The sequence below is a fragment of the Balaenoptera musculus genome, chromosome 9 (genome assembly GCF_009873245.2).
Source record: "Balaenoptera musculus isolate JJ_BM4_2016_0621 chromosome 9, mBalMus1.pri.v3, whole genome shotgun sequence".
NCBI classification, from domain to species: Eukaryota; Metazoa; Chordata; class Mammalia; order Artiodactyla; family Balaenopteridae; genus Balaenoptera; species Balaenoptera musculus.
Window position 1 is genome coordinate 43,454,493 of NC_045793.1, and position 23,967 is coordinate 43,478,459.

The 23,967-nt window shown below is 37.1% G+C and overlaps 1 protein-coding gene across 2 annotated transcripts in view; it reads left to right on the forward strand.

Moving 5' to 3' along the window:
• Positions 1-23,967, forward strand: part of DPY19L1 (dpy-19 like C-mannosyltransferase 1) — a 103,950-nt gene that overhangs the window by 13,192 nt on the left and 66,791 nt on the right. For both annotated transcript variants that reach the window (XM_036863313.1, XM_036863314.1), the window contains exons 2-6: positions 2,628-2,652; positions 3,290-3,377; positions 6,079-6,216; positions 9,007-9,127; positions 9,798-9,891. In XM_036863313.1, the coding sequence (XP_036719208.1) occupies positions 2,628-2,652; positions 3,290-3,377; positions 6,079-6,216; positions 9,007-9,127; positions 9,798-9,891 (466 nt within the window). The remainder of the gene's footprint in view (positions 1-2,627; positions 2,653-3,289; positions 3,378-6,078; positions 6,217-9,006; positions 9,128-9,797; positions 9,892-23,967) is intronic.

The window sequence follows — 23,967 nt, forward strand, 5'->3', positions numbered from 1 at the left end:
CACTGGAATACATTTAGAGAAACTCATTTATAATCTTTTCTGTAGGCAAGAAGGCAAGAAAAGCTCTTTAGGGATACTTGAGGAAATTTTTGTCATTTTATGTCTTTATGCTTAAATTATGCTCACAAGGTAGTATCTGCTTTACTTGCTGGGGCTTTCATTTTCAAATGACATATACATATAATTTATCTCAATTTTGAATAAATTAAAGTACAGCTCTACACTTCTATAAAAAAAATTAATAGCTTCTATAAAACATACTGCCTTTATCAACAGATGAATTGTAACTTTTTTCTTTTATCTTTAAAATAAAAAAAGAAAGAGGGAAGGGGAATAAGATACTTAGGGTAAGGAGGCTCTGGCCTTTGTGTCAGCCCCTCCCTCCTCCACAAGAGGCCACACAGTACAGGGATCTTAGGTCAGAATTCCTGCTTCCAACCTCCCTTTCTCTATTTATCCACTTTGTTTCTTGGGCAAGTTCCTAAAGTTCTCTGGGAATCAACTTATTATCTGTATACCAGGGAAGTTTGGTACCTAACACATCGGATGGTTGCGAGGATTTATTGAGTTAGTTCAAGTAAAGCACTTAAAAATGCCTGGCAGGTAATAAGAATTCAAATGTTAGCTGCTTTATTACTATTATTATTATTACTATTATTAAATTGAAATGAACAAAGGACTTCAAAACATTGGGCAGATTATGAATCGACCCTGGAAACTATGAAAGAGGGTCATTCAAATGCCAAGAAATCCAAGAATTGTCTAGTGCTGCACGGATTGAATTAAAGGAAGGCACCAAAAGGCACTTTGTATCTTCCATCCTTCTGAGAAGTTGTAGTATTCTGAGGAAGTAGAGAGATGATGATCTTGAGAAATCCTATGTATCGCTGCAGAAATGTGAAGGTCAAAGGCTAATTTAAAGGCATAATGTGAAATGCATTTCTGTTAAAGTCAGCAGAATACTGGATGCCCTCTTTTACCAGAATTACTTAGTATTATTCTAGACGTTTATTATTATTGTCAGATGGGAAGAAGAAACTAATAGTAAAATTATAAAACATGAGCAAAGTTATCTTTTTAAAATATTATTTAAAATGGAGAATTGAAGATGATAAACCAAAAAAAAATAAAAGAATTAATGGTTTAGTAAATGAGCCCAAAAGAAATACATTACAAAATAAATACACTTCAAAAATAAATACATTAACAGTATCCAGTAAAGTATAATGAAAACAAAATTTCATGGTTATTAGCAGAAACAAAAAGATGTTAAACTCCCAGGAAAGACTTAATAAGAAATATGAGTTAACTATGTATTATGTATTAGCTCTACTGATAGGATTTTTGTCGACGGCAGTTGAAAAGAGAGTTGAATAATTGAAGTTATATATCATGTTTATGGATACTAACATATACATATATATTATAAATATGTAGATTATTCTCATATTAATTTATGAATGAAATCAAAATTATAATCTCTAAGGGATTACCAAAGTATAAGTGTGACAAGTCTTCAGTATGATAAGGTGGTATTTACATTCTATGACAGAAGAATGATTTATTCAGCAACATGATAGTTAGATCATTGAGAAAATAAAGCCCAGATTTTATTATGGTGGTGTGAAGTCTTTAAAGGTAAAAACCAAAAAGGGAGTGGGTAGTAGATTTGTCAATAAGAAAAAAAAATCAAAATTTCAAAAGGTCAAAGTACCATGTACAAATAAATGTCAAATGACAAACCTAGTTAAATATTTGTAGTTTCAATGATCTGGAAAGAGTAAGTCTTTTTCTTTTGTAACCATTAGTATCTTCTAGGTAAAATGCATTTTTTAATTTTTTAAAATATAAATACTTCTTTAAAAATAAGACAATAAGATCTGAGCTGTTTGTCTTTCATTTCTAAGAGTACTTTATAGTTCATTTCCGTGGTAGTTATTTAATCAGAAGCCTGCAATACGGTGAATCATGTGATACAAGGAAACTGAATGGTATTTTCTGGATTCATTTTAATGTGTTCTTTGTACTTGTACAGAAAGCAAACTATTGATTCTCATATGAGACTGGTTTTATTACTAGCTTGTGTTCTCTCTCTTTTCTATTTTCCTTCCCCCCCTCCATCTCTTTCTTCCTTCTTGTTTCATTTTAAATTTGTTTAAAAAATAGTAAAATGTATTATAAAAATTCAGATATTGCAGCATATATCGAAAGGGGTAGTTCCCTCTTTTTATCCATCCCCAGTCCTGTTCCCTGAGGTCACCATATTTCTTTATTCTGTTGCCTCTCACCATTGGTTCTATTCGCTTTGCAGTTGAGTTTGTGGAACTTTCCATCCGAGGGTTTCTTGTATAGTTGTTGGCAAATAATAGCTCCTCATTTATTTTGTTGAATGAGTGTGTGAATGAAAATTGTAGATATATGCTTATTTCTTTTATAATTCAGTCTACTGATATTTTAAGCAGAGCCCTGGGACTTCTTTTGAAGAGTCCCTATTCTTTGCCCAGTCCCTAAGAATTCAAGGTTTACAGTTCCCGAACTTTACCATGCTTATCTTTGTAATGCTTTTCGGTAGGGTGAAAACATTTTTTAATGCTAAAATAATAATTTACGTTTCTTTTTTCTTGCAGCTGCCTTTGCAGCAGTGTTGCACTGGTAAGATTGTTTTTCTCCTATGGTATATTTTATGTAGATGTTTATAGCCTACCAAACTATTTCTCATATATATATGAATAATTTGAGTTTAAGGATGAATGTATATTATTACATGCAGCAAACTAGTCTGAAAATGTAGTTTAATTGATAAATCAGAGCCAGAATAATGCAATTTTTTAATAAAAAAGAGATCTATTATTAAAGAGGTTATATTTGAGACTCTCCTTCCCTTAACATTAATATAGTGTTCATGTTGAGAGGAGGATTCATTCTTTTAATTTTCTGGATAGAAAGAAATATGAATTTCATAAATCAGACATTTCTGAAATGGTAACCCAATGACATTTATAGTTTAATCTATAATTTTATTTTACTTGGCTTAAAACGTCATTATTCTGGTTCATTCTAATTTTAAAATCTAATTTGAATTAGATTTTAAAATTCTTATAGAGAGAAAGTTTAGTAGAAATGTAAGATATACTGAGTGGAGAAACAAATATGCATACCATTGTGTTTGAGTTTTATCACAAAATGAGTTGCAAATTTATAGATTTTTTTTTTGCTTTTAGAGTTTCTTTTAAAATTATACTTAGTATAAGTTTCAACACTGTTGCTTTGTTACTCTTTTGTTTTACAGGAGCCATATAACACACCTCTTTGAAAATGATCGTCATTTTTCTCACCTCTCAACATTGGAAAGGGAGATGGCTTTTCGCACTGAAATGGTTAGTTTTCATGTAATATTTTATTATAGTAGTTTAGTAATCTAAACATTTTAAGCTTTTCATCCTGGAAATTTTCAAAGATGTTCCAAAGTAGGAAGAGTAGACAACTCCCCCTACCCATTCTCCCAGCTTCCAACAACTGAGGACACATACCCATTTTTCTGTCATCTACATCTTCACACACCCATCTCTTTTTAAAGGAAACCTCGGATATCATTTCATCTGTAAATATTTTTCATATGTGTCTCAAAAGAAAGGACTTTTTTTTGTTAACCACAGTATCATTGTCACACTTGAAAATAATGAACGGCAATTACTTAATATCATCAGAGATCAACCAATGTTTAAATGACCTGGGGGAATGGGCATTTAATAACCATAATTCCTCTGTAAAGAAGAACTTTCCCATGATACTTATTTGGTTTGTTTCTCTGAGGTACACTTCACAGGAAAGACAGGAAAATGCTTGATTCTTTCTTTTTATTACAACTTTTCAGAAAAATGAGTTGGTTCCCTAGCATCTTCTAGTGCTGACCAATGGAATTCTGTTGGTACTGCTTTTGGAGTACCATTATGGCCTGATAGATTTTAACATATTTTTTAAACTTACTTGTCTTTAGCTGGTGAGAGCCCTTGCAGTTCTCTCTGTCTCCTTGACATGACCTCACTAGTATTCTGTAGCTTCCTTACTTGCTGGTACTACAAGACATTTCCTCTCCAGACCTGGAATCATCCAGTTTTCCAAGGAGCCCTGATTCCTTTCAGTAGCACATGGTATTTAGAGACAACAATTTTGGTTCTACAGGTGCTCACTGATAATATTTTATATTAGATTGGCCATTGTGTCTAGGCCTTTTTAGTAAACAGAATTAGGAAACAGTTTTTTAAAAGGAGAAAATAAATTATTGATTTATATTTCTAAATTCAAATTTAGTTTTAGGTGGTTTTTACTTTTTTCATATTAAATTTGTATCTTTTCTGTTAGCTTGAGAATCTTGGTTTCAAATTACTTATACTTGAGGAATAAAAGTATCAAAGACATTATTAAAAATGATTACTGAAAACAATTTAAAACTTTCTTGCAGTTCTTTTTGACTTTAGGATATATTCCATTAGGGGTGTACAGTAAAATTACTATTGATATATCTTAAAGTTACTTGAAACCCTCTCCCAACTAGATAAATAATTAATTCTTCTTCTTTTTTTTTTTTTTTTTTGCTATTTAGGCATGTAAAATTTTTTGTTTTTAAATTTTAATTATATAAGATATTTACATGGTTCCAAAATCAAACCTGCAAGGTAGGTTGTAGTTTCCTGGGGCTCTCATAACGAAGTACAATAAACTAGGTGCCTTAAAAGAGCAGAAGTTTATTCTCTCACGGTTCTGGAGGCTGGAAGTCTGAAATCAAGGTGCTGGCTGTCCCATGTTCTCTCTGAGACTCGTTCCTGGCTTCTCATGGTTCTGGCAATCCTTGGCTTGCCTTGGAGGTACAGTCACTCCAATCTCTGCCTCTGTCTTCATGCAGCATTTTCCCTTATGTCTCTGTTTAAATTTCCCTGCTGTTATAAGGATACCAGTTATTTTGCATTTGGAGTCCACCTAATCCAGTATTACCTCATTTTATTTTGATTACATTTGCAAGGAACCTATTCCACATAGGTCACATTCACAGGTTTTAGTGGACATGAAATATTGGGGGACATTATTCAACCTAGTACAGTAGAAAGTATTTTAAAAAACAGTGATATGAAAGCTAAATACGATGGTATCAAGAACCGTTCTTTTCCTTTTCTGGGTAGGCAAATCACTTTGATATTTATAAACCTTAAGCTGAGTTTAGAGTTTGATAGCTAATGGTACTGGCTACCAGGGGAGCTCTAGACAGAACTGTATAGCAGATGGAATTGGTTCATCTGTTTTGCCCTACGCTGCCACTTCTGCTCCCTCATAAGGCTTCTACTACTTGCTTGTTTTTTGTCCCATGTAGTATTCCAACCTTGATATCTTTCCTAATTAGCATGTCAAAGCAAAAAAATTATTTTCCTCAAAATGGGAGTACTACCACTGTCCCTCTCTTCCACCCTCAGAGCCCCGGTCCTGCAGGGTACTTACCTTATGCTGAGCTGAGAAGAAGGAAAATAGTCTGTAAAACTAGCTGGCATCTGAATGTAACTTACATGTAATACATCAGTGTGTAGCCTTCCTAATATACTTGTATTTTTACATATAACTCTGGAGGAAAGGTGGCTGATAGTACCATTTTAAGGATTCAAATAAGCATTTAGGGGGAAACGTTTTTGGCTGAGGATGATTGCTTGCTTCATGGTAAACTTAGGTTCCATAGTAAACCACTCACTCATCCTGTTCAGAAGATAGCCTTTACTAACACTTCAATTAGTATGGGTTATAGGAGTTTCTTAAATGAAGTGTGCTCTCTGAGTTATATTACTTTTTAAATGTTGAAACTATTTTTGAAGCTATTTTGAGATCAATTGTTTCAGTTTAGACAAGGTTATACTAAGATATGTAAGCTTTTTGCAACCTGAGCATTTATTAGTGATCAGAAACCTGTGAAATTAATTGTAGCTGTTACTTTCTTGATTGCTTTATTTTTCAAAAACAGTATATTTAAGTTTTTTTTTAAGCTAATAAGAGGCATAGTAATTATGTACTTTTAATCATAACATGTGCTTATTTCAGGGACTATATTATTCCTACTTTAAGACTATTGTGGAAGCACCCTCATTTTTGGATGGAGTATGGATGATTATGAATGATAAGCTGACTGAATATCCCCTTGTTATTAATACATTAAAAAGGTTCAATCTTTACCCTGAGGTAAGATACTTTTTCAATTGTGATTTTTTTTTTTTTACTTTTTAAAGTATTACTTATATTAAATGCTGATTCTAAATCTAAGATGTAATTCAGTATATTAAATTTTATCTTTTTTTAAAGAAAATGTGTATCTTTTCTTGCAAAGGAATATGGAAAAAAGATCGTTATTAATTTTGGAGGTCTTTAACTGATTTTATGGGAATGATTAGTATGATTGCATGGTTTACAAAGTATGAAAACTGTCTAGATTTGGTATGTTTATAGGGATTATAGCAGAGGAGCGCCATTACTTGTACTTGTCATTTGCCAAATAATGTTTCTTCCTTATCTGGGATTCTTCATTTAATTGAATGCACTTTTCCCCTGTGGGAGTGGAAGAAAGGAGCTGAGATAGGAAGGCAGTGATATCAGTAACCTTTGACCTCTCCTTCACCATCCCTCCTTCATTTGACGCATCCCTAAGCATTCTCCAGGACCAACCTGAGATGTAACTTCCTCAGTGACTCCTCCTTGAGGTTCTCCTGTTAAGCGCACGTCCCCTGGGCTCCCCCTTCTTAGCATGCTGATGCTGCTAGAAGGCATGCTGCCTGATGCCAGGGCCATGGTCTCTGTGGGATCTCAAGCCCGGACTCAGTACCAGCACAAAGCAGGGCTTTTGGTCATTTCCCGTTGAGTGAGAGGAGTCCAACTTCCAGATCAACTGAGTTAGCCTGATTGATTAGTAAGGCAATAGAGATAGAGGAGATAGAGACCAATAAATAATCACCAAAGTACTTATTGAGTACTTTCTATAACCATGTACACATTTACTTTTACAGCAATGGGATCACACAACACATAACATTTTTTATAAGTGCTTTTTGTCTTTTAAGAATATTTAAAACCATCTTCCTAAGTCATCTTGTCTTCAACAGCACCATGTTTTATGGCTGTATATACAATCTACCATTGTTTATTGAGTCCATCTTTTATGAAAACTTTGGTTGTTTTCAACTTTTAAAAGATCTAAAGCTGCAATAAGCATCCTTGAAGCGAAATCTTTACACATATTCTTATGTTTTTTTAAACTATAAATATGTTGATGTGGAACTATTTAGTTCAACAGAATATATGTTTTAATGATTTTGGTACATGTTGCCAAAATGCTTTCTAGATAGGTTATATTCCCACTAGCAGTTTTTCTGAAAATGCTTGTTTCCCTGCATCCTTGCTAATTTAATAGGCTGAAAAAAGTTAAGATGAAGTACATGAAGTATTTTGTTCATTGCTGTATATATGTGTGTGTGTATGTATGTATATTTTATTCAATGCTATATCTTAAAATGCATTTTCACTTTTAAAAATAATTGCTTATTCATGCCCTTTGTCTGTATTTTTATTGATATTTTATAAGAGCTCACTTATTATATGCAGGATGTTAATACTATGCTGTATGGATAAGATATTTTCTCCAGCTTTTTGTTGCCTTTTAGTTTTGTACAGTATGATGAGAATGTATTTTTTCTGTTCAGAGATATCATATCTATGAAGCTTTTAGATTTATGGTTTTCATTCATATATGTAAAAAAATCTTCATTCTTAATTGTTATAATTACGGTTTTGAGATTTACATTTTTAATTTATCTGGAATTCGTTTGGATGCTTAGTGTTGGGGTAGGAATCTAATGTTATATTTTTTCAAAGTGGTCTTCTGTGTAACCTAACACTTGGATGAGTGGTCCGTCTTCTCCCTGCTTCTTTATTATATCCAAAATTATTATACATATATGCTTGCATCTGCTTTTGGACTTTGTGTTCAGAGTTACCTTAGGTTGAGGTCCTGGGAAAGAGGAGATCTGCACACAGGAAGTGTATAGGGGAAAGCCCTTGGGGGCAACATCTGAAGGGGGATGAAGGAAGTAGGAGGAGGAGGAGGAGAGCTGAGCTGTGATGCAGTCACAACAAAGGCCTCAGCCAATCCCCTGGGAAGCTCTGGAACTGGGATGACCCTGCAGAGTTGTCCTACCTGAGGCAAGGGCCCCTGGCCTTTATATCTCCCCCTGTTGAGTAGTTAGACATTGGATGCAGTTGCCCTTGGGAAAGGGGTATGACCTTTAGTGAATTTACTCTCTTCAGCAGGGGGTAGCTCCTAGAGAGGGACTCAGCTGGGAGCTGTCAGCCACCAACCCTCCCAGCTGCTAGGGGAATGAGTGCCTCAGCCTTGAAGGGGGATCTGGGTGGCACTCCACTGCCTCCACCATGGTTACTTTGATCTGTCTGGCTATTCTTGTGCCAGCATCACACTATTTAATTATGTAAGCAACAAATTTTGTTATCTGTTAGGACATTTTCTTCAGTTTTCTCTTTTTTGTCATTTTTCCATATAATACATCTCAGTAGACACTTGGGATTTTGCTTAGCATTGTGTTATGTTTATGAATTAATTTGAGGAAGAATTCACATCTTGAAAAATTAGATCTCTTCAGGAAGACAGAGTATCTTTCTATTTGTTCAACTCTTCCTTTATGTCCCTTAGTTGAGTTTTATAGCTTTTGAAAATTACAGATTTGCATATTTCTTGTTATATTTTATTCTTACCCATGAGAGGCCATGCACTGGTGAAGACTGACCAGTGAAGAATCTACATAGGGGATTGTGAAGGTCCTTTTACTAGATTTAAAGGGACCCAAGTGGATGGTACAAGAAGGGAAAATTTGATAATTATCAAAATATCTCAAAAACATTCTAGTAAGGAAACTGTTGAGGATAATATTTTTTCTTATGGTGTCTCTCTTTTTTTAAAAAAATTAGGTAGTCTTAGCCAGCTGGTACAGGATTTATATCAAAATAATGGACTTGATTGGTATTCAAACCAAGATATGTTGGACAGTTACCAGAGGAGAAGGACTCAGCCCAATTGAAAGCTGTGAAGGCAAGTTTCTATGATATTGTCCAGTTGTCTGTTGCAGCATAATAAATTTACTGCAAACTTAGTGGTGTACAGCTTCTGCAGGTAGGGAATTTGGGCAGGGTATAGGATGGTTGGTTGGTTTTCATGATGTCAGAGGACTCTGCTAGACTCAAATGGCTGGGAAGACTGGAATTAACTTGGGGCTACTTCACTTACATTCTGGCTCCTTGGCTGGGGTACCTGCAAGGCTGGGCCCAGCTGAGACTCAACTGCGACACCTACATGTGCCCTTTTCATGTAACTTGGGCTTTTGTGTAGCATAGTACCTCAGGATACTTAGGCTTTTCATGTGGTAGCTCAGGGCTCTAAGTTGGACACTGCATGGTGTCTTCTATATGGCTTCTGCCATGGTCTATTGAAGCAGTCACAAGCCCAGCCAGACTCAAAAGCAGGGGCATAGACCCCATACCTCTACAGGAGGAGTGTCCATGAATTTGCAGCCCTGTTTTGAAACCACAGTAGCTACTACTCTGCTCTCATCTATGTTCCACACTAGTGTCATGTGTTCATATGCGAACCAAGGCAACCATTTAATATATATGGCAACTATTTTCAAAATAAGCATATTTTAATGTAAATTGCCAGACACATAATTTATAGTTAGAGCATATTTTTTTCTTTATTTTTAAAGGATTGGGAGATCCTGCTTGCTTTTATGTTGCTGTAATTTTTATTTTAAATGGACTAATGATGGCATTATTCTTCATATATGGCACATATTTAAGGTAAGACTATTCATTTTTAATATGTGTTTATAATATTATATACTAGAATAGTAAGAATAGTGAGATAATGATTGATTTATAGTTCAGTTTTATAACAATGTCATGTCTAATATATCTATTTGTAGATACAAAATTATTTCCCATTTGAATGATTTCACCATTGACATAGCTAGCCAAATTTAAAATAATTTTAAAGGCTTAAGTAGAGCAGGATGGGGTTATTTGATAAATATTAAATATTCATAGGCATTTGTGCATAAGCAGTATATACTGTTTACATAAAATATAAGGGAAGAACCACTCATTATCAAATGGTGTTAATGACTATTTTGCTGGTGCTAAATAGAAATATATTCTATACAGATATTTAATATCTGACCTCATTTACTTCATAGTTGAGCAACATTTCTAAAACTAAAAGATAGACAAATTTTCTGAGTTTTGTATTTCTGTTTCTTCTTTTTTTTGACCATTCCTTACATTACTTGCTTGAACTATTTTACCTTCAGAGTATCTTTAGAATTTTCTGTTTTACTTCTTACTGATTCTTTGCGGTACAGAAGTATAGCGTATGTAGTGATTTTCAGTTTGGTTTAATGAGTGTGATTCTGCTATTATCCTGTTATCTTCTTTGCTTTGGAAGTGTGGCATTCTTAGTTTAGTGCCTCAAAGAGTCTATTGCATCCTAGCTCAGTGTTTGAGTGTATAGCAGTTGCTTGATAAATATTTGTCAAATGAGGAAGCTATTAGAAGATCAACTTAAAATATATTTGCATAGAGATTTAAGATACTTAGAGCAAAGTCAGAAATATTAGCATCAAAGAAAGTTCTTTTAACTATGTAATTGGGGGAGACCGAAATGAAAACTCATGATTAAAAGATGATGTGAAAAATTTTGTTTTTGAAACAAGACACACAGAAATAACTTAACCAAAAGTATCTGGTCATCAGGAGAGGAGGCTGACTTGAAGGAAAGCAAGGCCAGTGTGCCTTGTCTCATGAGAAGCCAAAGTTAGATGAGATTGAGGGGATCTATTCATTTTGCTAAGTACTGCCCAGCTGTCTTATGGATAGCTTTATTACATTTGGGAAATTAGATTTTTTTTTTAAAGTTTTTAATCATTTATTTATTTATTTATTTTTTGGCCGTGTTGGGTCTTCGTTTCTGTGCGAGGGCTTTCTCTAGTTGTGGCAAGTGGGGGCCACTCTTCATCGCGGTGCGCGGGCCCCTCACTATCGCGGCCTCTCTTGTTGCGGAGCACAGGCTCCAGACGCGCAGGCTCAGCAATTGTGGCTCACGGGCCCAGCCGCTCCGCGGCATGTGGGATCTTCCCAGACCGGGGCTCAAACCCGTGTCCGCTGCACTGGCAGGCAGGCAGATTCTCAACCACTGCGCCACCAGGGAAGCCCCGGGAAATTAGATTTTAAGTAAGAGAAGTTAAAACATGGAACATGGCATTATTACTAAATTGCTAATCTATAGTTATGCTGTTTTTTAATTGAAAGAATTTCTAAACATTTATTAAAGTAAACGTTCAGTATCATTTTCGTATAATGTTTGCCATAACAACTGTTTCAGAGGCTGAAGGCACAATATCTGCTGCAGAGAATATGAGGTTCTGGTTTTGGTTGAGGGATTCTTGGTGGTTTGGGCCCTGGCCTGAGATTTTTTAGCCCGCAGACAGCAGTGTGCTCCCTACACGTTCATTTGTTCAGTCAGCACATAAAGTGCGTACCAAGTGGTCTCTTTTTGAGACTACGTGTTTGGGTCCTGAGAGCATGGTGGTGGGGTGAGGTGGGAGATGGCAGTGGTGGTAGGCGTGTGTCAGTAGAAGATAGACAGCAGGGATAAAGTGCTCACAGTTCTGGAGGCAGGAGAAATTTGTTCTGTGTGGAGCAGTCGACTTAGCTCCGCCTTGGAGGGTCAGAGCATTTTGGATAGGTGGAGGAGAAAAGAATCCCAGGGAGAAGCGAAGGTGGAAAATCTGGGATATGGAGGGGTTAGCAAGCAGATCAGTTTTACTGGGACGCAGATGATTGAGGAGGTGTTGTGGAAGATTAAGATTGGAGAAATGAGTTGGGCTGGTTGATGAATGACCTTAATGCCAGGCTGGTTTGAAACCTCTTCCAAAGCAAGTGAAGGAAATCAGAAATTTGACCAATAGAGGGACAGGATTCAAGCTGAGCTATGATCTCATGTGACCCTTGACACCCACCTGCCCCCAAAGTCAGCCAGTGACTACTTCAGCACAGAGTCTGTCAAATTGCAGGGCTTTACCTAGGGGATTTTAAAAACAATTTAGTTAGTTAGGCCCAGCAACTTTTTTACATGAAAAAGAAAAGAATACAAATGTAAAAAATAAAGTATACCATTATAAAATAGGTGTTATTTAGAGAAACTTCTGTTTGTTGCTTATTGTATATATGTGTGTAGACGTACATGTGCTGAGTTGTGGTGTAAAGTCTTATTTCTTATTGTAGTTTTAGGATTAAAAAAAAAATCCATAGACCACTCACTGCTTAGGGTAGCAGGAGGGAGTGACTTTACCTTAAGAGGATTTGGGTCTTTTCAACTAGCTGTCTCTGGTTCTTCTCCCAGCTCTGAGGGCTGCATCCTGTTTCAGCTTCACCCACGTTACTGCTTTGTGCCCCAGCTGGCCCCTTTGATGCTGCCCGACTCTTGTACCTGGTGGTCTACCCTCTGGAGCTGTGCTTGGATATAGAGACCCCACTAGTGTCACACATTTTCTTTTCCCTAAATAATGTCTTTAGTCCTGTCCAAACACATCCTAAACTCTAGGATCGTCCACCCATCCCCAAATGACATCCAGTTCTTGTGCATTGTGGAGCCACTTGTATTCTCTTGACTGTTGCACTGCACCCTGGGGGCCCAGGTGTGTAAATTATACTCCAGTAGTGACCCTGGTTTATAATATGTTGAATCAAGTCTTCTGTCACTTTTTCTATCAGTTTTTTTCATTGCATTTTTAAGTGTTCTTGACATGAGTATTTTTAGAGATGTCCAATTACTGAGGTAGTTCTTAATGTTTTCTTCCTTGATTATTAGGTTTGTCACCCTTTTAATTTTATAAAGTGGGATAAAGCTGCAGACTTCTTAACATGTAGGTTAAGAATAAAGAGGAGGGTATCTTCAATTGAGTTTAGAATCTTTTTTATAAATTGTGTTTCTATTGAGAAAAGTTCATATTTGTTTAGCAGATTAGAAATTTATAGGCAGATTGAGTATGACATTTTAGAATCCAGAAGTATATTTGTTTTTAAATTTTATATATATGTATATATATACACACACACACACACACACACACACACACACACACACAACACAGGTTTTCTGAAGTCAAATAAGCCAGTTCATTTCACTGGAAATGGAAGTAGAAGGGAAGATAGAAAACATAGCCAAATGGTGAAATGGGGCTGGGCTGCCAACCTCTGACTTAAGGAGATGAAATAAGATGTTTTTGCGAACACAACCTATTTCTGATGTACCTTTTTGTCTGGAATTCTCAGGATTTTGGTATTTCTTTAAAACACCTATTGTTGATTGTTTTCTAAAAGCTGTGTTGTGAAGACATAGTTACAGTTATTTATTTCATAAGATACCCTGGTATTTCTCAGCCACAGACTAACAGTTTCTGGAGGCCAGTTTCTCAAGACCCCGCGTGTGCAAGTCTCTGTTCTGCCAGGGGGAGGGAACGTAGGAGAGTAGTTAGTAGGCTGTTAGGAAAGTCCCCATTGCTTCTTTTGAGGGGAATTCAATACATTCCTGAGGAGTGGAATCTCTTATTGATAAATGCAAGCTTTTCTTGTTGGACCTGAAGGGCAGATATTATGCAAGTAGTATTAATCCTTTTGTTTTTTGTCATTCAGTTTGATTTTAGTAGTATTCTGGAGTGTGGGCTGCTTCCTCACTAGTCCATTGTGCATTGTTAAGTAAGAGTAGATTGGATGGTATGTATAGCTATTAATATTTACCCTGAAGCAGTGGTGTGCTGGCAAATGTTTAACAGCCAACTCTCTGGAAAAAGTATACATATGCCTAAAATTTATTATAAATTTTATTGATATAAAAGATATGTACAAATAATAACAGAGTTTCTAAACAGGATTTTTTATTTCTTTTTGGAAATAGCTCACCAGAAATAATCTGACTAGCTCAAATAAAAGAAGGAGTGTGGTACTGGGATACAGAGGTCTTGCGGTATTAGGGACAGGAAACAAAGTATTTGGGCCTCATAAAAACTGAAACTGGGAATTTGAAAGCCCTTTTAACCAAGGAGGCCTGTTCTCTCCATATCAACTCTCTCTCCTTCCCTCCTCCTACTCTACTTGTTTCCTGTCTCTGTTACTTCTGATAGAGGTGTCTGGGCATGTGTGTGTCCCAGAAGTACGTGTATTTCCCCAGTTAGTTGGTTTCGTCCTTTTGCCTTGCTTTGAAATTCAAAGGAAGTCAAAACAAACTTTGTTTTTTGAGGGTGAATATTTCTATTAGTGGAAAATTAATTTAGGACAGAATTAGTCCTGAAAGAGGGAAGTCCATTTGAAGATGTGTTTTTGTTTTAAGGCTCATCCCCCTGTTGGTGTTACAAAGTTCATCCCTACTTGCTACCAAGTAGTTATTCTTTATTTGTTATTCTTTATTTGTCACCATCCTTCAGTCTGTCTTTCTTGGTTCCTTCCCTTCTGCCAAGGAATATGTGCATCTCTTACCTTTCCCTCTCAAAGGACAAAATTGAAACAAGATTTTTTAATTGGACTACCCCTTGGGTATCCTTGTCACCCCCAATCTAATCTTTAAAACTCCTGTTCCTTCCTCTACTGCAATCTGGTCTCACCAGTGGTGAGGATGTGGTCCCATCCACCTGTACCACCTGCCCCTTTTACAGTGATTACCTGGCAGCCAGCCAAGCCATTCTTTTGTTTGGTTTTAATCTAAGGATGGTAAAATAATGCATAAAACCACTCAAGGTTTTCATGGAGAAGTGCTGTGAACAGCCTATAGGAACTCTGTTTCTGTCTTTTTGTGCTTAATTTTCTCTTTAGTCTCTCACTGATTATGGCTGCCACCATCTTTAGAGTTTCTACACCTCTCATAAAAACTGTAGCTGAAGGATGGACAAAAATTCCTTTCCCACAATTCTTTTTTAAAAATTAATTAATTAATTAACTAATTAATTAATTAATGGCTGGGTTGGGTCTTTGTTGCTGCAAGCGGGCTTTCTCTAGTTGTGGTGAGCGGGGGCTACTCTTTGTTGTGGTGCGCAGGCTTCTCATTGTGGTGGCTTCTCTTGTTGTGGAGCACGGGCTCTAGGCATGTGGGCTTCAGTAGTTGTGGCACGTGGGCTCAGTAGTTGTGGCTCACGGGCTTAGTTGCTCCTTGGCATGTGGGATCTTCCTGGACCAGGGCTCGAACCCAGATCCCCTGCACTGGCAGGTGGATTGTTAACCACTGTACCACCAGGGAAGTCCCTCCCACAATTCTTAAGACGAGAAATAGAGTAGAATCATTAAAGCACCTAAGTTTGAGTATGATTTTTAGATCTTGTAATAGAATCTTTGAGCCCTTTTCCATTCACTGTTCTACTGCAGGGTGCCCAGAAAATACCCCTTTTTGGTTTTTAGGCTCTTTCAGCATGTAGCTCTCTGTTCTAGATCATCTGAGCAGATCTTCTTTAGAAATCATTGAGCATTGAGTAGAGTTGATGACTCTGAGTCCACTTATACAGTCTGGTAACCCTCCAGGCGCTGCTGCCTACTTGCACATTTGTTTGTTGTCCTCCATGGAAAATACTTTTACTGAACTTTACTTTTAGGGGTCTTAAAAGAAACAGCTATATGAAATTCCTTACTTTATGTTTCGTGCATCTCTGTGATTTGAGTACATTACCTACTGTATTACCCACTATCCTCTCTTAGAAAACTTTTTTATGTGTGAAATGTGTCCTACCTGTGGAATTGTATAAAATATTTACATATATTTTTAAACAATAGTAAAGTGAACACCTGTGTACCCGTCACTCAAATTAAGAAATGTCATTATGGGAAGCTTTCATTCACTTAAAATTCCTCAATGCATTTTCTTCCCTTCTCCCAGGCCTCAGAGGAAACGGCATCCTAACTTTTGGTCTAATTTTTTCCTTGCTTTTCTTTATAACTTTATCATCTATGTATATATTCTTAAATATGGTATATTGTTTAGTTTTGAAAAACTGTGGGCATTGTTTTTTTAGTTTGACACGTATAAGTTTACACTTTTTAATATTACCATTTTTTAGGATCCTATTTTGCTGTGTTTTTAGTACTCATATATGTGATTTTGTGATCCGTTAATTTTTCTTAGAATCATTTTGTTGGCACATTACAAATTGAAATGAAAGGTAGCATACTGTGTGTGGCATTTCAGTTTCCCTGAATGTGTATTTCTTTGATTGCACATCTCTCCCCAGTTCATCCTCCTCCATATAGAAGTGTGCCCCGTAGTTTTGGATGGTCTGACGATTTGTGATGTTTCAGTCTGTTTTTTGAAGTTTCTGTTCTAATGGTTTTTCAAGCCAAAATTAATAAAATATACTATTTTATTTCCTTTGGTGATGAATAAGAACATCTGTTTTAATGTTGTCTGGAAGATTTTTATGATTGTCTTACTCATAGCTCTTTGTCTGACAAATATCAACAGGTCCCCAAATAAGTTTATTGAACTACTTTTTTATTATATTCTACAGCTGGGCAAAAGAGACTTATTAGTGTGTTTTTAAAGTTAATTGTCATTATTTTGTGTGTACGTACATGACCTTGGCTTATTGGCTTTTTGTGATAAAATGCAGCAGCAGTTTCTTACCCCGTCTGTCTCCATAACCCATCCATTCCTTTGTCCAGAGAAACCACTTTCACATCTTTGAAATCTCAGCAATTCTACCATGGAAACCAGTAGTCCATATTTATGTATTATAACCATGTAAATATTGCTCACTGCTGAGTCAAGTAGGGTAATTAATTGTTTACGTGGTAACAGTTTCTTTCCTGTAGTTAATAATTGCCTATTATTTTGTTTTCCTTCGGTTTCTGTATACTGATTAATTCTAAACCACAACTAAACTGTAAAACACTTAAGTTATATGTTGCCAAACATATAAAATTCACTATTTCAGTTCTCCCACCCCTACTCCCTGGGGCCCCCCTCTTAGAGTCCTCTGTCTTCTGGTTCCACAGTAGACTGATCCCTCTCTAGGCTTGCATGTTGGAACTTTATATTTTACTTTTTCACTTGATTGCTGATTTGACTGATTTTAGTATTTTATTTTTCCTCGGACTTTGTTCCACTGTCTTCTAAGATTCAATTTGGCTTTTCAAAATTAAGTTCTGTTTTGCCATCAATTCCTTTTGTACGTGGCTTTTTTTCCCTCTGGCAGCTTTTGGGTTCTTCTTTTTCATGTCTTAAATAAAGGTCATGATGTGGTAGATTTTGTTTCATTCTTTTCATTGGATAACCTGTGGGTTCTGTTCATTTGGACATGTGCATTCTTCTGTTCTGGGGAAAATTTTCTAGTATTATTCCTCGGATGACTTTCTCTTCTCCATTGTCTCTTTTTTTCTCAAAATCCTATTGTTTGGATATGGAACTCTTGGATTGAAATCTAATTTCTAGTTTTTTTCCCTCCCTTATTTTATCTGTTATACTTTATTGTACTTTCTATGAGATTTCCAACTCTCCTAAAGAGTTTTGAGCTTGAAGTTTTCTTCTGCTTCTTGCATTGTCTCTTGCCTGCAGGTCCCCCTTCAACTTATATTTGTTTCTGTTTTTCACACTGAAAGCTTCCTCACAGCCTGGTGATGCTTAGCTTGACATTTATTTTTAAGAACGAGGTAGCTTGTAAAAGCCGGTTAGAAGGGTGTAAGGTGGATGGGACTTATTGACTAGTGGCTTTTATTATAGAATGAACAGGTCGGGATCATCTTGTAGCTTCTTCATTTACCAGCCTCAGAAGCCTCTGTATACGGAGAGTGGAGGCACATTGGATTCTTAATCACTTCAGTGCAGAAGTGACACCAGGTACCAGTGACAATTGCCCACCCCCCACCTCTTGTGGACACTTATATGTGAGGGCTCGAGTGCACTCACCAAGGCAGGAAACAGTATTCCCCGTCTCTCTTTTCCATTCCCTTTATTGCATTAAGGGAGCTTTTTGAGGAGAACTTTTAAATGATTTTCTTTATGAAGGTCTCTACATTTCATGTTTGCTTTTCAGTATCTCTGTGACCACTCGATCTGTCCCTGACTCTTCCTTCTCCTTTGAATATTTACCTTTCTCTACCTGTTTCTGCTAAATTCTTCGCTGCTTCTCAGCTTTTGTGAGAAAAGCCTGGCCACTCTTTTGTAGACATAGCTACTCATCAGAAAATGCCTTTTCTTCCACATGCGGAACCAACCACTCACAGAGTACAAAGAAAATCCAATTCTGGTTTTCTGTTTTTCTCTATTATCTTTGGCCATTGGAGGTTCATAGTGGCTTCTTTTGATACCAGAATTTTTTTTAGAACTACTTTATTTCTAGATAGGTTCCAGAAGACTTGAGGGACTGGAAGATTAGTCTGTATGTCAAGGCTCCCTTTTAATTTTGCTTAATAACCCCCTTTCTATCCTGAAGTGAATAGTCATAATTAATATAACCAGTTTTCCAACTCTGTCTTCTCATGATCCAACCCAAGTCACCTATGAAGTGACTCAGTGGTTTTTTTTTAGGCTCTGTGGCAGAATAGACTAACTTTTTATATCAATTTCTTACTCCTTCCCCGCCCTCCACCTGTTTTAAGGAAAAGTTGAATTTCTTATTCTGTATGCTAATTTCACTTCCATTGTTTTATTTGACATTTTTTTGTTCTTCATTAATAAATCAAGCATTTACTGTTTATGCAGGCTGGATTTTTGGTTAAAAACGTGTCCTAAGTAGGCTGTGAATTGAACCAGCTCAAACTTTTCCAGCTCCATGTTTTTTGGTTTTTTTTTTTGGGTTTTTGAATGTTCTATTAACTTGGCCTGCTAGCACATCTTTAATCATTTGGTCTAACAGTTGTATATGAATATTTAAAAGATGTGTATTTCTCTTCAGCATGCCTAAATTGATGAAAGTTATTGGTTGAAAATATTGGTGTCTTTTCTACAAAATCTGCCCCCTTTTATGTCATTATCTCAGCAAATGACACTTTTTTTTCCATTTTTTTTTAAAATTAAAAATTTTTGGCTGCGTTGGGTCTTCGTTGCTGTGTGCTGGCTTCCTCTAGCTGCGCAGGCTGGGGCTCCTCTTCGTTGTGGTGCGTGGGCTTCTCATTGCGGTGGCTTCTCTTGTGGCGGAGCACGGGCTCTAGGCATGCAGGTTTCAGTAGTTGTGGCTTGTGGGCTCAGTAGTTGTGGCTCGGGGGCTCTAGAGCGCAGACTCAGTAGTTGTGACACATGGGCTTAGTTGCTCCGCGTCATGTGGGATCTTCCCGGACCATGGATTGAACTCGTGTCCCCTGCATTGGCAGGCGGATTCTTAACCACTGCACCACCAGGGAGGTACCTCAGCAAATGACACTTAACCACACTGTTTGTTGCCCAAGTCTAACCCTGAGAAGATATCCATGACTATCCCCTTTAGTTACCTCTGAAATCCAAGTAGTCACAAAATCCCATTGGTTTCTTCCTTCAGAATATCTCTGGCGTCCTTGCACTTCTTTCTTTGTACCCTATCACTCTGCCTCCCTGGGACACCCTGGCATTCTCTGTCTCTCTGGGACATCCCAGCATCTCTCTTACTAGGACACCATGGTATTCTCTCTCCCTAGGACTGCCTCAGCTCTGCCATCAGTCCTGTCCCCCACAAGACTATTTGCACACTGTGGGACTGTGACAAGGACAGTGCAACTGGAGCACAGATTTTGGGGAAGAAGGAAGAATAGTGAAAGACGTCTGGAAGTGTATGCAGGCCCAGATCCCACATGGCATTTTAGACATGTTTAGGGGTTTGAATTTCCTCCTGAGACCAATGGGATGCCAATGAAGGATTGAGTGGATAGTGTTAGTGTGATCGTATTAATTTATTTTTAATGATGGCATGATGTAGAGAATACACTGTAGGAGGAGTGAGCCTGGATATAGTGAAGCTGTGCAAGAAGGTGCTGCCATTGTCCATGTGGAAGGGGATGGTGGCCTGAGCTAGTATAGTGGGGGTGGGATGGAGAGAAGCAGACAGACTCCAGGATATTTGGGAGGCAGAGTTCATGAGGCTTTGTGTTGAGTCTTTTTTTTTTTTAAATAATTTTAGGACAGCACAGGTCTGCACGTTGGTGTAATTTTCTCCAGTGGTGCTCAACAGAGGGTTAAGAAGCTAGGTGTGCCTGTGAGGAAGGAGAGAGCTGTGAATAGTGGGGAATGAGCTGGAGTGTTGGGAGATAACAGCGCTGAGGAGGGCAAGTGAAGAAATGAGCTGAGATGAGCAGGGTTTAATGAAGGGCTCAGGAGCAGTGTCTGGAAGTGACAATAGAGGTGGCTGCTGGCCTCACCTCCAGGTCTAGAGCCAATATAGGAGCATGACAGAGTGACTGTCACAGCAAGGTGAGGTTTCAAGGCAGGAGAAGGAAGCATCTGGGTAGAGGCGGAGGCTGATGGGGAAGGAAGTTTTTCACCATGGAGTGGAGGTCCCAGTAGCAATGACGTGAGATGTTGTATGTTTGACCGCAAGGTTCCCCCAAAATGAACGCCAGCAGTCTTCTGATTGAATAGTTTTTATGTTTTCACTTACTCTTCAGATACCTTGTGAATCTCTGCCCTAGGAGAGGCTCAGTATTAGGCACTCCAACAGCTGCAGTGATGTATCGAAAGTTCACAATCTAGTAAATAAAATATTCTTTTTCTTGGCCCTGGCAGACAAAGAGTTAAATTAAAGGCATTAATGATTTGCTTATAACAGACTGGCAGGACCAAGCTGAGAACTTTTCTCAGCCTTCCTGTGTCTCATTCTCTTTCTCACCTTTACTTTCTCTTTCCTTAATGCTCCAAAGTATCCCTGCCTCTAAGTTTAAGGGAAGATGCTCAGCTCTCAGCCAGGCCTGGTGGGCTAGCAGGTGCTGAGGATTACATCTCAAACTTGAGACTGGAAATTCTCTTAATTGATTTCTTTCCAAAATATTCTCTCATATTCTCTTTCTTAAGCTCCACTCCAAGGGTAATTTAGTATCATTTTGAGTTAGTCACGACTACTTTCGTTTTCTCTTTGAACTTTGCGTGTTTCATCATTCTTTGGTAAATAGAGGTAAAAACCTCAGGGATTAACACAGCCTACCAAAATGTGATGATTGGTTTGAATCTGCTTCACTGAAAGGTTTGGGAAAGAAGAGAATTATAAAATTATTAAACGTTAGAACTGAAAATTATTTTTAAGATCTTTTACATTCTCACCCCCTTATTTTATATCTAAGGAAATCAAGGCTCAAACGATTAATGGGATGTATGAGTAAATGTGGTAAATGTTTGCCAAGCTCAGAATCCTTTCAAATTTGCACAGTAGGAGCTTTCATATTTTCTGACAGGTGGTGGTAATATTGCAGAAGAAACTTTTTTTTTTAACCACTAGGGAATGCTGAAATATCAACTGATCAACTGTAATGGAAAAAAAAATCAATTTTAAGTGTTCTGATTCCTACATCTTTTCTGTTTAGCAAAATAAAATGACCTATGTGATAAGTCATTAGGATCGGAGGGTAGGAAGGCAAATGCTGGGAACACTATTTTGGATTTATTGCAAGTCACATCATTTCCTAGTGATTGTAACTTAGAACATTCCTCGTAGATAAGCAAAGTTTATTCTCCCCTCCTGGCTATGCAGGGCCTGAATATAACAGAAAGTCTGCCTCCCTGCTTTATTAGTTAAGCAAAGCTGTCTATATAATCATGGAAGATGCTGTGCCATAACCTATAGTATATTATAACACTATATAATTTTGAGGTAAGGAAGACCTTCACAGACAAGACAGGAAATGCAGAAGAAATAAATTAAAATATTGACATTTTACTATGAAATTAACTACATAAAATTAAAAATTTTTTTCTGACAGAATACACTGTAAATTATATCAGAAGATTTTGTCACACATGACAGTAAAAAATTTGTATCCCTAAGCTTTAAATAGGGAAACAGAGAATCCAATAGGAAAACAGACAAGAATGTGAAAATACAATTCACAGAAGAGTAAATGAAGAAAACAGAACAAAACAACCCACTAAAATGATGCTTTGTTGTAAAGCAACTATACTCCAATAAAAATTAATAAAAAAATTTTTTAAAAGTAAAATGATGCCTTGTACAAATAGGCAGGAAGAACAAATCAAAATAACAGTGAGAAAAAAATTTTCACCCTTCCTATGGGCAAAATGTAAAAGAATCTGGGCATATTGGGTGCTGTGTTATAGAGATACGGACCCCTCATACATTGGTGAGGGTGTGGACTGGAATGGCTTCTCTGGAAAGTTCACATTCTTTGACTTGGCAGTCTCACAAGTCTATTCAATAGAAATAAAGGCACCATTTTTTTTACATGTACAACGATGTTATTTTAACATTTAAAAAATTATAGCAAGGAATTGAAAAACATTCGTATGACCAATAACAGGAAAAGGGCTGAACAAATTGCAGTGTGTTTGTACTGTGCAATATTTGACATCTATTACGATAAAAAGAATGCCTTGGCTTACAAGTATTGATTAGGAATAATCTTCATAATAGATTAATTAGAAAAGGAACATTTCTGAGGGATATTAATAGTACGATCACATTAAAATATATGTTTGTATGGTTATAGAGAAAGATTTGGAAGGATGGATACACACACAAATGTTTTTACTGATTATCTTAGGTGAATAGGCTTGGGGGAGAGTTGCTAGGAGGAAACCATTTTTTAAAATATATGTTCAAATTGTTAAAATATGTTCAAATTGTTAAAATATATTTATCTATTTAATATCTAATATTTAAACATCTAATTATTTATTTAAGCCTATAACTCATTCTTAAGCTTTCTAAAGTCTCATCACTTGCACTGAGGGCTGGGGTTTGCCTATTTGCTGGTCTTTTGAGGTAGCCGTGCTGTGCCTCTGAGGAGAGAACTGACTTCCACTTCCTGGCCTGTACTACTTTTTAGCTCCTTTATCTGTCCCTCTTATTTCTGTGATCCATCACTTCACTACTATCGGGCCAGTATGCTGTTTCTTTGCCCCTTTATATTTCATTTGTGCCAGTCCAGGTTAATAACCAGTGGAGTAAAATCACACAGTCCTACCATTAGTGTCTCTATGAATTTGTGATCTTGAACGTAAGTTGATCCCTTAAAGATGGGTCTACAGTCTTTCTGTTTTCCCTCCTTACCTCTCTCCTTATATGCAAGTGATATTTCAGACATCCCCTTCCCCCCTTTCCTCAAGCCTTTAGCCCTGCTACCTGTTCTCTTGAGCAGCAAGTGGCTCTGTGCCTGACTCTAGGGAAAACGGCAACTCTGTAAACTCATTGCCACTAAACATGCAAACTTCACCTTCCTCTTGGCTGACTGGCCCCATGTGCTGGGGATCCCAGCCCTTCCTTTCTCCTTCTGGGGGTGATGCAGAGGGTGTATGTTCTTGCTACATGGATTATCCCTGCCATCTCATATATCTCTTCGATGTTTCCTCATTCATACATCCTGAAGAATAAATATAATGGCCTAGAATACCTGTGTCTGATTCTTTGTTACTTCTCTGTGTTATACACATATTTGCTGGATGGATAGAAAGAAGGAAGGATATTTGGGCAAAATAACAAGAAAGCAGCATGAGCTAAAGAGAGTAAAAAGACCTCAGTAGTAGAGATGAAAGAAATGATGGAACAAACCTAAAAACAGCCTTACTTTCACCTGCCCAAATGCTTCTGGCCAGGGGAGGAGGAGAATGGGGATGTGTTTCACTCTTACCTGATCAAATGAAGGTTTAACTGTTAGGACTGCCAAACTATACCATTGTGGTTTCTTAGCTAGAGTTATAAGCCAGATTCT